This window comes from Aythya ferina (genome assembly GCF_964211825.1).
Source record: "Aythya ferina genome assembly, chromosome: 4".
Taxonomy (NCBI): domain Eukaryota; kingdom Metazoa; phylum Chordata; class Aves; order Anseriformes; family Anatidae; genus Aythya; species Aythya ferina.
Genome location: NC_140300.1, coordinates 16,601,055 through 16,615,112, shown reverse-complemented (window position 1 = coordinate 16,615,112; position 14,058 = coordinate 16,601,055). Strand labels below are relative to the sequence as shown.

Genomic DNA, 14,058 nt, shown 5'->3' with positions numbered 1-14,058 from the left:
AAAAAAAAAAAAAAAAAAAAAAAAAAAACCTCTTCAGATGAAGGACATTTGTGTCCGTATGAAACTATGATAACCTCCGGGGTTCAATTAAATGAATAGTTTTTAAAATTGCTGTGTGCTGAATTCATTAAGCTCTATTAGCTGCTTTACACAAATGACCAAGTTTATTTTTATAAAATCTCTTTGGGAAAAAAAAAAAAAAAAAAAAAAAAGGATAAAAGACATGACCTGTCATCTGATACAAAAGCTCAGTTCATTCCAGTGGAAACAAAGGTGATCTTCATTTGCAGGCAATCCCTGAACACGTCCCTTGCCCAGAAAAGCATCTTCAACGAGTTCAGAAGGAAATATCTGCAAAGTTTTGCACGAGTAGCAAAAGCACAAACAGATTTCTTAAGCCCATTTGTGAAGAATAATATATATATATATATATATACATTTTTAATAGTTTTTCCTTCAGAGTTTATTATTAGTTTGAAACCGATGCATTCTATCCTCACACGATTGTGTTTTACTCTGTGTGGGCTCTGACGATGCCTTGCAAGAGTTGCCTTGGGTTTCGCTGTTTCTGAGGCGAAGCTGGTGACTGTTGGAAGTTCAGGGCAAATAAAAGACACGAGGCGCTCGCAACAGATCTGAGGTGGAGAAGAAGGAAGCGAGGAAGCTGCCGAGCTGCTGCTGGCAGCTTACTGCCACTTACGGCCCCCACTGGGGACGGCTCTGGGGTGGGCGTTCAGCTCCCCCCTCCCGGCTCCCCTCAGCGGACTACAACTCCCGGCATGCTTTGCTGCACCACCTCCCCCCGCGGGGCTGCAGCAGGTGGCGCGCTGCCCTTCGGGATTTGTAGGCCGGAGGGGGGGGGACATCGATGGGAAGCGGGGCCGGGGGGGCCGGTTGGCGGCCCGGTTACCGACTCGGAGCGGGGAGAGGGAGCGGAGGGGGGGGCGGTGAGGAGCCCGGAAGGCGGGAAGGGAGGAGGGGGTGGACACGTGTCAATCACCCCGCCAGGCGGCGCGCGCGCGCGCTCCCCGCCCCGGATGCTAAGGGAGGAGGTGGGGGGGGGGGGGGGCGGACGGGCGCGGGCACGCGCTCGCTGAGGTTTGAAGGAGGGGGGGGAGCGCGCGCTCGTATGTAAATGAGCGGGCGTGAGGTCAGAGGCAGATGGAAAAGGGAACAGACAGAATGGCCGCCGCGGCTCCCGCTCCTCCTGCCGCCGCCGCCTCCTCCTCGCAGTGCCGGAGCCCCCGCTGCACGGCGGAGCGCAGGGGAGTCCGCCGCGAACTCGACTCCTGGCGGCACCGGCTCATGCACTGTGTGGGTAAGCGCCGGGAGGGGGCTGCGGGCGGGGAGCGGGGCGCTGAAAGCTCGGGGGGCTCCGCGGCGGGGAGCGGGCACGGCAGCCCCAGCCCCAGACCGAGCCTCCCCCTCCGGCTGGCAGCGGCGGTGAGGGGCGGTTGGGGGGCGAGCCGAGGTCTCCTGAGCCGCCAACGGGCAGCGCGGGGTGGGCGCCGCGGCTCGGCTGCGGGCCGCCCGGGCCCTGCCTTCGCCCCCTTCCCCGGCTCCGGCTTCTTTTGTCTCGGCTCCCCGCCGCCCCCCCACCTCCGCCCCTTCTTCCATCGCGGGTGTCTGAGCGGGGAGGCGGGGGGGGGAGCGGCGGGGGTGGTGTGTGTGCGCCTTTAAGAGCCAGCCGCTCCTGCACTGACGGTTGGGATTTGAAGTTTTCCCTCCCCCCGGGAAGTTGTCATGGCGACGGCAGTTCTCCCTCACTCCCCCCCCCCCCCCCTCCCTCCCACCCAGGGGCTGCCCCGGCCGCGAGGTTCCCCCCTCGGGTCACGTGACGCCCCCTCCCGCGGGGACGCGCGGGGCCCTGGCGCCGTTCCCGGGCGGGGCGGGGCGGGGGCGCGCTCCCGGGTACCTGCGGGGCCGCGCCCGGCGCCTGCCCCGGTGCGCGCTGCGCCGCCCGCTCCTCGCTTCGGCTCCGGGCTTTTGTGCCTGTGCTCTCTTCCCTCCTACGCCCCCCGCTCCTTTTATTGTTTTTGTGTTTTTTTTTTCCTTCTGTTTTGGGGCGCCCACGTGCCCGGGGCCGCTCGCTTCTCTCGACGGAGCTCGCCCTGCTCCGGCCTCAAAAAGCCTCGGTCCCAGAGGGCCGGCGGGCAGAGCCCTGGAAGGGGGTGACCGAGGGGTGACCCTGTCCTGGTGCTGCTGCTGCGTGTTTTGGGGAGCCTGGTGGCTCCTTCGTGTGTGCTGTCAAACACCTGTGTGTGTACTACTGCACCTGTACATAGTGCACTTCATTAACCTTTCCCATTTAACATAACGCTCTTTAGAAAACAAAATGCGTTTCCACATACTCCTATACTCATCTCTCACTTCTGTGGAAAGGATGAAATTTAATTAGAATACATAAAAAGCGCTAGTTCGCAGGCACAGACATCACGGTGCACTGCTAAAGCTGACAGGCCGATACCTTGCACGAATTATATATGAAGCATCCGCTCCTCTGGTTACATCTTGCTTGATGACATTTCCTTTTTAAATCTAAACTGGGATCCTAAAAGCCTGCGTGATAGTTGATAACTGAAGGGACTTTGAGCTGTAGCAGGGTGCTATCAGATGCATTCAAGGAACACAGTGGCACATGACCAGCACGGACGAGGACTACGAAGAAATGCAATGAACTCTCTGTAAGATAAAATGTCACTGTAGACTGGGACCTCTGCTGGGCAGATCTGTTGTGTTTGAGAAACTTCTTCCAAGTTGCTTTGCGGTTGCTCTTTCACTGAGATTCGTTATGTGTAAAACCAGAAAATAATTACTTACACTTTACACAGACTCCACTGTGTTATCACTTTGTGCTCTCATTCCACTTGAAATGTTTTTTTAGGATATAATTTCTTCATATACTCATATGCAAAAATTAATTAATAGAAAGGAGCCCCACATTATGATTAGCTCCTGCTGAGGAGGAGGGGCATGGGTTATGGTTTAATAGTTAGTCAAGAGCTATCTCTGTTGAGAACTGTTACTTGGCATGCCTGTTGAGTAGCCCTTATCTGAGAGAAAGTGTAAACACAGTGGTAAGGAAGTGGGTAGGTAGTCAGTGTAATGGAGGTAGAGTACACTTAACTGCTTTTATTTTGAATGCTTTGAAATTCTGCAGCATTAACTTCTGCAAAGTAACCCCCTGTATTGGTGCTAATTAACTTTTGAAGTAGAAATAGTTAATTATTCTCCCTCAGCAAAGTATTCCTGAAGATCAGAAGAGTCTTACCAAAGCTAGTGTTAACTGGAATGTCTAAACAATTGCTCAATTCATGGCTGAAACAGCAACAAGAGGGAGGGGGAAGTGGTGAATATGATTGATATTTGGTATAGCTCTTTGTTTTTTTCCTCCACCTTTTTCAAGAGTCATACCTGTGTAGCAAAGTGATGAAAATGATGTAGCAAAGTAGTAGTCCACCAGTGCTTGAGGTAGCTTAATGTCAATCCTAAAAACACCCACATCTCATGTCTTTCTACCCGTAGCATTTTTTATCACCAAAATTGTTGAAAGGTGATGTGACATTGTGGACTGTAGTTTGTCAAGCAGTATGTTAAGAGGGTGACGCAGGAAAGCAGAGATTCCTTCAACATGTCATCTGCCAGCTGTTTGGATGAACAACTTCTTGATTTCTTACATTGTTTGCTATATTGATGCTAAATCTGACACATTTCTGTGCTATGGTGTTGCTTAAGCACCTTGAAATCCTTTATATGTGAGGGATGCCTCACCCACATGCTTTATGGAAATGGTAAACTGAGCCAGAGGTAATCCTTCCAAGACACTGATTGCCCAGCTTGAGGCTAATAGTCAACAGATTGTTCGTATCCACAGCAGCACGATGAAAATAACTCGCTTGTCTGAAGTGTACTGTTTGCTTGAGGGTCAGTAACGGTTAGGGACCTCTGCTCGAAGGGTTTGATTGCTGAATGGGTTTTTGTTCATCTGTCAAAACCTCATTGCAGACTTGAATGTTTACGTGAGTTTAAGAATTAAAAGCTTGTTTCTTGCCAGGCTATTGTGTTAATTAGTGACTCGTGGAATATTACTTTAAGTCCCAGGTCAAAATGTTCAAGCACTTAAAGACTTGGAGAAAAACAGTGATTAAATTTCACTGATACCTGTTAGTTGAGATCAAAATGTATTTGAAGGTGCCCAAAAAAATCCTTCATGTTATAGTTATGTGGAATATAGTCACATAAATCCCAAATAGGTATGCCGTATGAAATAGCTGTTCAGATGGTAGGCTTTGTGTATGTTACTTTGAGCACTAACATTCCTAAGATGCCTAGGCTTCTCCTTCTGGATGTGCCTTGCTCCAGAGCACCTAGCTCTTACATGACTCCAAGCTCAAACCTGGAGGCTCTCAGAAGCCATCTGCAGCTCGTGACTCTGTAGGTGTTTGTTGGCATGTCCTGTGCACGATGCACAAGTTCTGTTCAGAGCCCTGCTTACAGCTGTTTTGTCCTAGGCATGATCTTTTTATATAGCTAATAAACAAGATACATAAACACAGAATTTGGAATTAAGGTAAAACTGTCTGAAAGTTTGGAGTTGAAGTACCTAACTTACCCAACAAGTGAATTCCACGATGGTGTAAATTGGGAAAAAAAAATATATATATATATAGGTGTGTATCAGAAGGGCACCACACCTGAATTTTAAGTTATCTGATTAAAACTTTGCAGTGTGAAATGGTTATATGCATTCCACTGGATTAAGAGGCTTTGATGTGAAGCTATATAAATTTAACGTGAGACTGCAATCAGCCTTAAGAAACAGGATTTATGCAGTTCTCTGAAACAGTCACCGACCCCACAGATCAACGTTACTTGGCAAAGTGTTTTGCCTTTACAGGCGAAGTGTTGGCAAGTATCTTGAACCCACATAACTTTAATGGCATGGGCACAGAGGAGAGGCCTAGGAATTGCATGAAGAATCTACAGCATGAGCTGGTGCTTTTCTTTATATTACAGTGGTATCGTCTGTGTTAAGCAGAGACTTATGGAAAATGCCAGGTAACTCCAGTCATGGAAGTCAAAGTTTTCTTTCCAGGGCCTTGCACTGTATTGTGAAAATATGAAAGAGTGGGAATGATCTTTCAGTATGGAAATCAAAGATTTTAATAATAACTAATTCTTAAAAAATAAATGCGTCATTATTTAGGAGAAGGATAGAAGTTCTCCTGATCCTTTGGTACAGCTTGGGGGCATACATTTGACAGGAAATAGCCTTGGAATTGCTTTCTTATGAAAGCTGAAAGTTGATCAAAATGAAAATGTACTTTTTGGTATGCCTGTGAAATCAAATCATGCCATCTCCTTTGCTTTCAGTGTCACTTCTTTCAGGCTTTTTGCTTTCTAAACTAGGGTACATCAGTAAATCTAATTCTGTTCGTTTTGATGACTAAAGGTTGGAAGTTGCTTTTTTAAATATTTCAATTTCTGCAGCAGCTTGTTCTTTTTGAACAAGTTAGTTCTCAAGTGGAATTCCCACCAAACCAAAGACTTGTAGATTCTGCACTTGGTATTATCCCCACTGTTGGAGCCCTCCTGCATTAACTGCTTCCTGTCCTTATCCCCGCAATAATACACAGGAGTGTCCCCACCTTCCCCATGGCTGTAGGTCCTCTGCACAATGTCACAGGGTTTTGCTGTTTGTTCTGTAATGCCACCGCAGTTGTAGGTGACTTCCTACAGCTGCCACAGTGGCAGAACCAGCTATTTCACTGTACATCTGTTAGGTTCTTGTCTGTCTGCTAGTGCTGCAGGCAGCCAGTATCTGCCAGCACTGATGCTCTGTTACACTGGCAAGGCTGTGTGCAGGAACGATCTCAAAATGATACCTGCTTCTGTGGCACTTTGGGCTCCTTAAACAGCAAGCAAGCTTACTGTGGCCATAAAGTCATTGTCAGGTGTGAGCTGTAGTACCAGCGTAGCGTCTTCCTGTGGTTCTGTCATGCTTTGAGCTGCGATGTGACAAGCAGGGTAAGGAAAAAAGAAAATGTTTAGACCCAGTGCACGGATATATATCATTGGAGGTTGCCGCAGCATATCACATGAGCTGTCTTTAGATTGAAATATGAGAAGACATGTGGGGCTTGCTTTGCTTGTTCTGGAAAATGTGCTTCAATAAGCAATGTTAAAACAGCTTCTTTTCCATGTTTTTTCATAAGCCTTGTCCAACTCAGCTCCTCTCAAGAAGTCATGGCCTATTGTTGTCATTATGTGTTTTTGAAGGGATGTCTTATATGGGATTCCTGAGGGTAATGTTCATGTGGGAAAACAATATAGAAGGTAGGGTGATGACATCCAGGGACTTAGTTTAAAAAGTTGGGGGGAAGATGCAGCGGTGTTGTGTATATTTAGTGGCAGATGCCTGAGTAGTCTGCTGATAGGCTGTGAACCTGCAGCTGTAAGGTGGTACGGAGCGTGCCTTTGTGACAGGCAAAACAGTACCTGCTGCACAGACCACGTGGGATGCAAGCAATGCTCTGCTGGAATTATTTGCCCTCAGAACAGAAATGTGTTCTGGAGCATACAAGTAAATACACGTGTCTTCAGTAGTGCGCATAAAACCTGTGATTGTTTTTGTGCTCCTTGTGCCTAGATATTAGTATATGGAAGCAGTTCAAGTTTTAAGTGTTCCAGGAACTGCTGTGATCTTTGTCTATGGTTTTAGGCATAGCTTGAACTTTCTTATTGTATGTTCTTATATGGTAGCTGTTTATTTTTGTGTGATTGATAGTGAGCTGAGAAATTTGAACTCTGCTGGTCTTTCTGCATTGTAGGCACTAACAGCTTAAGCTGTAACTTCTGTAAACCAAAAAAATTGAGAGATGTGTTGTCATTGCAATTCAATCTGTTTTTTTTCTTTGAACTGGCATTCAGTAACTGTACAGACCTCTGAAGTTGGTAACTTGTTTTTGTGTTGTTGCATACCACAATTTTATTATTTTTTTTTTTGTTCTGCACTCATTGTATCTTTCGTCATGGTTTGTGTAGACCAGTATGAGGATTCATTCATTAAAACTACCCAACAAACTCGATGGTAAAATTTAGTCTTACAAAAAAAGCTAACCTAACAAACGAGGAGAAACGTGGCAGCAGAAAGAAAAGGGAAGGAAAGGTCAAATCTAGTTTAGCTTGGCTTGGTTTCCTAGTCAAGTTTACTACGTACCTGCTGTTTTTCCTTCTCAGTCAAGTGTAAGTGGCTTCGCTAGAGAGTGAATCAGAGTGGCTTCTGATTTTAAGTAACTTCTAGCAATGAGTTTTTTGATGGTGTTCCAAATGAGCTAGAGACAGAGTTGGCTGAACAGCATCCCAATCAAAACAATTGTTGACAAAAGCAAGGTTACAGTACTGCTAACAATGTGTTTCTGCTTGTTCTCCTCTGTGGTGGAACTGCTCTGATCTAGTAGCCAACTGCCCTTCTGTTTTAAGTGGTTCTGAGGGGGCTCTGTGGTGGTTGTTCCTCTCGGTAAATTTTCTGTTGAGTCTTCTGAACTGTCTTACTGTGGTAGTAAGCACTAGTAGTTCTGTAAAGGCAGGAAATAGGAGTTTGTCGTGCTGATCAATTCATCGGATTACTTTGTTCTGAGAAGCTAGCTGTGTTCCAGCTCCTGGCAAGTAGCCAGGGCTTGTACTGCCTACAGCCACAATGGGAAAAATGAGTACCTCTTCCCCTTATCCGCCCCTGCCTTTTTTATTTCTCAGCTCTATTAGATGGGTGTTTTGAATAGATAGTTACAATGGATCCCTTCTTCTTGAATGTGACTCAAGTATTAGGGCTTCGAACAAGGTTGTTATTCTAACCTTTAGAGTTCAGTATGTTTATGTACAGTGTAGAGGTCAGCCAGAGCTTTATAGACTTCACTAACTTAAACTTCTTTGTCCTTGTTAGGACCTTGTCTTTCATGTTATTCTTGAACTTTTTCTTCTATGTACATGGGAAACTTTGATAGGTTGGAATATTGATAGAGATATGAATGTGAGATTCACATTTCTGGTATCAAACTCCTGAAAAGTAGGATGGCATTATAAATTTAACTACCATATATTCTGGAAGGTACTGAGAAGCTTGTTTGCGGGTGTAAAGCTATTACGTGATCTATCTCTTTGTCACTGCTAATCTACCACTTTATCCTTCCATCTGCTAAAGGCATAGAAAAGCCAGGAAGAAGAGAGGAGAGAGTAGGGAAGATGGATGTACTGGCTCATCTATTTGAGACTGTAAGGGAGTAGATGATGTATTACAAAGAGCAGGAGATTCTGAATCTGCAGAAATGCATCCAGATATAGAAGTTGAATCCCTTTTTATTGGATGTGGTCAGCTGCATGTGAATTCTCAGATCAAAGACCCATGTAGCACACCATCAGCATTTTTGTGTCCACTTCTGGCACAGACCTGGTTCCTGTGTAATATCTTGAAGCTGGATTAACCCCTTTTGAGATGAATCCTTCATTCTTTACAATTTATTTGAAGTCTCAACTGTTATTTTTGGTTGTCTTTGGTTCTCAATCAAGTCTATGTAGACTTGCATCTACATAGCACCATGTGTTATATTGTGGGGGTGAGAGGGGTAAATGTTACTAGATGTGAATTCTGAATTTTTTAAGGTCTGGTGGTAAATAGAAGATGACTGAATTTGTAACCTCTTTTAATTATGTTCCTCAGCTTTCAGGTTCTGTATAATTTTATAATGTCCTGCTTTTTAAGTATGGAACATCCTAGCTGACTCGAGATCAATCACTAATGTTTAAAGAGCTTTTCAGTAGAAATATCAACTGTTTTGCTGTCTTATTCTGAAATACGACAGATTGCTCTTAAAAATATTTACAATCTGAAAATTAAATATAATCTTCCTCCCTTTGCAAGTCTTCACTTCAAACTGTCTTAGTTAAAGGCTAGTTAAAATCTTATATATGAAGACTAGTCACCACTGTCGTAATTCCACTGCTTTAAAAGCTAGCTTTCTAGTTTGCTTAGCCACTGATAGGTCAGAGGAGTGTTGAATATGCTGCTGCTTTTCATAACTGATACCAAAAATCTTTGTGTATCATATTAAAAAAAAAAATTAATTCTTAAAACTACACAATTTTATGCCAAGTTACTACTGGTGCAAAACTGCTAGGTATCTTTAATGATGAACAAATATTGCTGCCATATAGAATGTAGACTATAGAAAGAAGCTGTCCATTTGTGACCTGTAGATTGGACACAGGTCATCTGGTGGCGGAAAGAAAAACAAGATCTACTCGAGATCCACTGCTACCTTAAACTACCCTGTACATAGTGCCAGCTGGGCCACATTCAGTCTTAAAAGTTTGCTATGCTTCCAGCTGAGTGACACAGACTGTGGACATCCTTTTGGGTCTGGTTCATGTCCCTTCAATCTTCTTGTTCCTGGACCACCCTATCTGTTCATCCCTCAACTTCCTTGAGCAGTAGCTTCCCATCCTTGACTTAATAAAAATTACTAGATTGTTTACTTCTAAACCTTTATCTATTCTCTTTGACTTTAAAGCAATTTTGACAACCGTCTCCACAAAAATATTCTCTTAGCTTTTGATTTTTTCAGGTATGTTTTTTCATAGTTTATTTGCATTACATCAAAAACTTGCACACCAAATAAATAATACTTTCAGTCCTTCAGTCCAAGAGACATCAGTCTTCTCTAAATGTTTCGTCAACTTCCTTCAGAATTCTTCCCTCAGATATTGCTGTTATATAATGCATTGTATGGTACTTGAGGAAAAAGGAGTATATGCTTCTTCATATCACCTTATCCAGGAAATGTCAGGCTCTGGCATTCTTGCCAGGTCAAGAAGTCTTATTATCAGAGGGTTCTGCATACTTATCAGTACCCATGTGAAGGAACTTCAGTGTTCTGTTTTTTTTGTTTGTTTTTGGAAATGGATTCCAAATTCATTCTGGCTAGAAGTGTCCTAATTTCTAGCCTAAACTTATTCGCAGTGTATATGCACTGTGGTAATGTTGTCAGGTTGATTTTTTTTGTTTGTTTGTTTCCTCCTCCCATTTTGTATTCTTATTCAGATATTCTCACTTATCTAACATGGTAAAAACTGAGTATTAGTGGACAATGAGTACAAATGACCCAAGTCATTGTAGTGGATTTGATTTTTTTTGTTGTTGTTGTTCAGACAAGTTGGGGGGGAATACAGCTACAAATATACATGCTAATGTAGACTGCTAATAGTTGATATTGTCCAGAGTTTACTGTGTGCAGTGTGGTGCAATCCCAGTTGCAGTGTAGGGGCTGTAATGAGCTCTCTGCTCTGGTGATCTCCTTGAGCAGTCTTTCCGTTCCTCCCGTTCCAGTTTGAAAAACTGCTTGGAAGGACTCCTTAGAACCCATTCAAACAAAGTATAGTCAGGGTTGTGCTCAGTGGGGGTGGTAGTAGTGTCTCTGCATCATTGGATAAGAACAGCTCCACTAAACCAGAGCAAACTTGTCTAGTGCAGCACCTGTTGTCTGCAGCCAGTGGTGGACCGCTAGGGGAAAAATATGAATACATAATTATATTTCAAAAATACCTCTCATCCTTCAACAACTCATCTCGATCCTTTAGAGAAAGTTTTCTTTGTTCTGATAACTGCCCTACAAGATGATCCTGCTTGTTGACTTTGGGTGGTTGTGTGTTTTTTTTTCTTTTTTTTTTTTTTTTTGAAGCAACATAAAACTTCAGTGGATCTCTGTCATCTGGTTATGGATTCTGTATTTCATGTGACTCATTTGCTTGTCCTAAAACAAGAAGTGGAAGCACCAGATGAAACCATTATTTTAAATATATATATATGTAAAAAGGCAAGTGATAACAGGTGTTTCCTATTTGAATAGTTCTGGGGTTCTTCCAGTTCTGTTTTTTCCTGAAGATCTGACGTATCTTCACTTGGCAATCTCTTCTGTCCTCCGAGTTGAAAAGTTGTGTGCCTTGTAGAGAAGCTGTGTATTAAATTTGATCATTTTTCCCTCCTTTCTTACACTTTCTGCTTGTATCTTACAATGTGGAACTAGAAGTACATGCAGTAGCCAAGATTGTGTCAGTTTATCGTGACAGACCAGGGAACAATGCAGAAGATACTCCTCTAAGAACTCCATAAATTCATGGTATATTACTTGCCATTTACCAAGCTTATTTGTTCACAGGACTGTGTGTTTGAACCCCAGGATTAAAACCTGAGTTACAAGTCAGTTCAGTGCCTGTTGATGTCTAATGTGAGGATTTACTTTCTTCACCATTCAGTTTAGTGCTTACATGCTTTTGGTTATCTTCTTCCATTTCACCACCTTGACACCTCAGTATTTTGAAGTTCCCCTGATGTTCACTGAGCTCTGCATCCCCCTGCTAATACTAGACTGTCATGTAGGGAACTGTAAGTCTATTAGATAATCTCTTTGGGTGGAAGAGCACTGGCAGCCCTGGGACTCTCTTGTGTCCTTCTGCTGGGAAAACTAACTGTTCATTTCTGTCTTTTAACCAGCTAGTTTTCTATGCAAGAATTTCTATATCTGTTCCTTGGGAAGCTTTTTTTAAAAGCTTTTGTTTTGTGTTCCTGTTCAAAAGAGTCTGTAACATTATTACACGAGGATGGAGAGAAAGAAGAGTTAGCTTCTTGGTCTGAGGCGTTAGAAATGAAAACTTCTGTAGATCAGGCAGTACAGGACTCGACTCGTTGGTAGTACTTGATTGATGGAAAACAAGCTTGGCAGTGATGCAGTACAATGGCTATTGGAAATACAGTTTATAAACTCACTTCTACCATCTCACCTTTTCACTTTGGAGTTCTACCATTTTTTAAAAGCTGTGTTTCGTTTTACGTAGTCGTAATGGCTTTGGAGTTTAGAGGTCTGCTGGTTCAGAGAATTTTGCTGTAAGGAAGAGATTAGAGAAGCTTTGTTTCAAAGTTGTACTGATGAAGGTCTTGTGAGACCTTCTTCTATTGATGCCTGAACTTGGGGAACTGTCCACTTAACAGCTTACAGTTGTGTTGTAATCTGTTGGGAAAGCAGAGCCTTCAAATTTCTACTGTTCAGCCTTTAATGGGTTCTTCAGTCATCCTCAGGTGTGTATGTTCCTACACTTCATACCATCAGTATGTGATGAAGTGTCATGCTTGTGTTTGAGGCCACCATCATCTTCTGTTCTGGCACAGTCAGAGCTTCAGGTATATTTCTTGTGGTCACTGATAAAGTGTATTTAGCAAGTCATCTGCTAAAACTTACCCTCGATGAAATCTAATACCCTATCTCCAGGCTTCTTCAGCACTACTTGTTGTTAAGTTTCTCCTTTCTTGTGTCTGTTTTGTGTGTTTCATGATTATTTCCTCAGCCTTGACAAAATTTTGCCTCAATGCTGATCCCTATCCACCCTAATACTAAATGATTTATATGCTGTACATCATGCCTGAATTGTGGCCATCATCTCCGGCAAGAGATCTTTGTCCCACAAACCTCTAGGGAGTGAACTAAAAATTCAAGCATCATGAGCTTCTCATTTAACTGGTCAATGCCTTCTGCACTGACACTGTGGGAGAAAAAGCTGTGAGATGCCCCCACCATTGTGTGGGGTCTTTTTGTTGACTGTCCTTTGTACTGTGTGACACAGCTTCTCCACCTGCCCTTTGCTGACCGACTGACCTAATAACATGGCATACAGAACAACTAGGAGCTAGGTACAGGACAGCTTTGTCAGCAGCTTCCTGCACTGACACCATGTGGGGGAAAAAGCTTCCACAGCATGATGATTTTGGTTACTGAAACTTGCGGTCTTGTTTGCTGACTGTGCCTCTTAACTGGTGACCTTAAAAATACTTACCCAGTAGTTTTAAAGAGGAATGACCCAAACCCAGTTTTACTTTCTTTCAGGTTTCTGCCTATCGTAGCGTTTTGGGGGCTGGTGCGTGAAGTGAGAGGTAGTTGTTTGTCCCATTCATATTGTCTAAGGAGATCTTGGCATCTTCTCAGAATCCCTCTTCAGAGGGATCAAATTACTTTTCTTTTTGGAGGAAACTGATATCAACTGTGTTCCTTAAAGGCAGTAGAACAGCTACTTTTTTTTTTTTCAAGAACTCCTTATTGATTTTCTATGAAGGAACAACAGGTTGCACATCTTCTGTCACGTTGTCAGCTTCATTCGCCCACCACAGCATCGTAAACCCAAGAACCAGAGTAGCCTCTTCTACTGCTGTTGGCAAGAGTAACTAGTTGGTGGTGATTTGGATGGTGTATTTGAAGAGTTGACTGTCCTTTTGTTCTGTGACACTACTTCTCCACCTGCCCTTTGACAACCGACTTACTGGATTATGTAGAACTAAAGTAGAACAATTACAGACTAGTTACTAGGCAGCTTTGTCAGTAGCACATCTATAATGGTCCTCTGGCATTTTCTCCTTCATTCTTGACCTTACAGATAACTAAAAGACTTCTTTGCGTGGAATATAAGTGACTTAGACCTGTGAGACTAAGAAGTTTGGTACTGGAAAAGTAACTTCATGTGATGTCTTCCAGAATGCTGGAACTGAGATTTATCTGGTTCCTACAGTACTTCTCCCTCTTGCTAGAAATAGGCTTTCTTTAAAAATAAATAAATAAATAAAAATCCTATTCCTGTTGACCTTGCAGTTCAAATTGGCCTTCATAAGTGGTTGCTGTTGTCTTCCAAAATTGTTTAATTAACAGGAAAAATCCTAAGTAAAGATCAGCTTGAAGTACTGAAGTTTCCCATTTTGTGTTACTAGAAACTTGTTGGAAGCAATAAGATGACTGTCTTGGGTCAAAGAAACATACTACATTGTCAAAGTAGTAGTGAAACCTGGTGGTGAGTCAGCCTTTTCTGATTTTCTTCTCATTCCTGGTCTTCCAGAAGAAAAATTAGTATCTGTTTTGCTTTTGCTTAATGCTTCTGCAACAAATGCATTATCTGCTTAAAGAGCAAAATAGGTATGTAACTTCTCATTTTATACAATAAAAATGGGGAAAAAATATCACTTCAGAT

General features: G+C 43.2%; 1 protein-coding gene across 7 annotated transcripts in view; it reads left to right on the top strand.

Annotated features, from left to right (window-relative positions):
- The first annotated feature begins 1,099 nt into the window (after positions 1-1,099).
- LCORL (ligand dependent nuclear receptor corepressor like) overlaps positions 1,100-14,058 on the top strand; it is a 78,883-nt gene continuing 65,924 nt past the window's right edge. For 2 of the 7 annotated variants that reach the window (XM_084517334.1, XM_084517333.1), the window contains exon 1: positions 1,100-1,318. In XM_084517334.1, coding sequence (XP_084373460.1) covers positions 1,162-1,318 — 157 coding nt within the window. In that variant the 5' untranslated portion in view covers positions 1,100-1,161. The remainder of the gene's footprint in view (positions 1,319-14,058) is intronic. The other 5 variants (XM_084517337.1, XM_084517336.1, XM_084517338.1 and 2 more) reach the window with 4 other exon arrangements.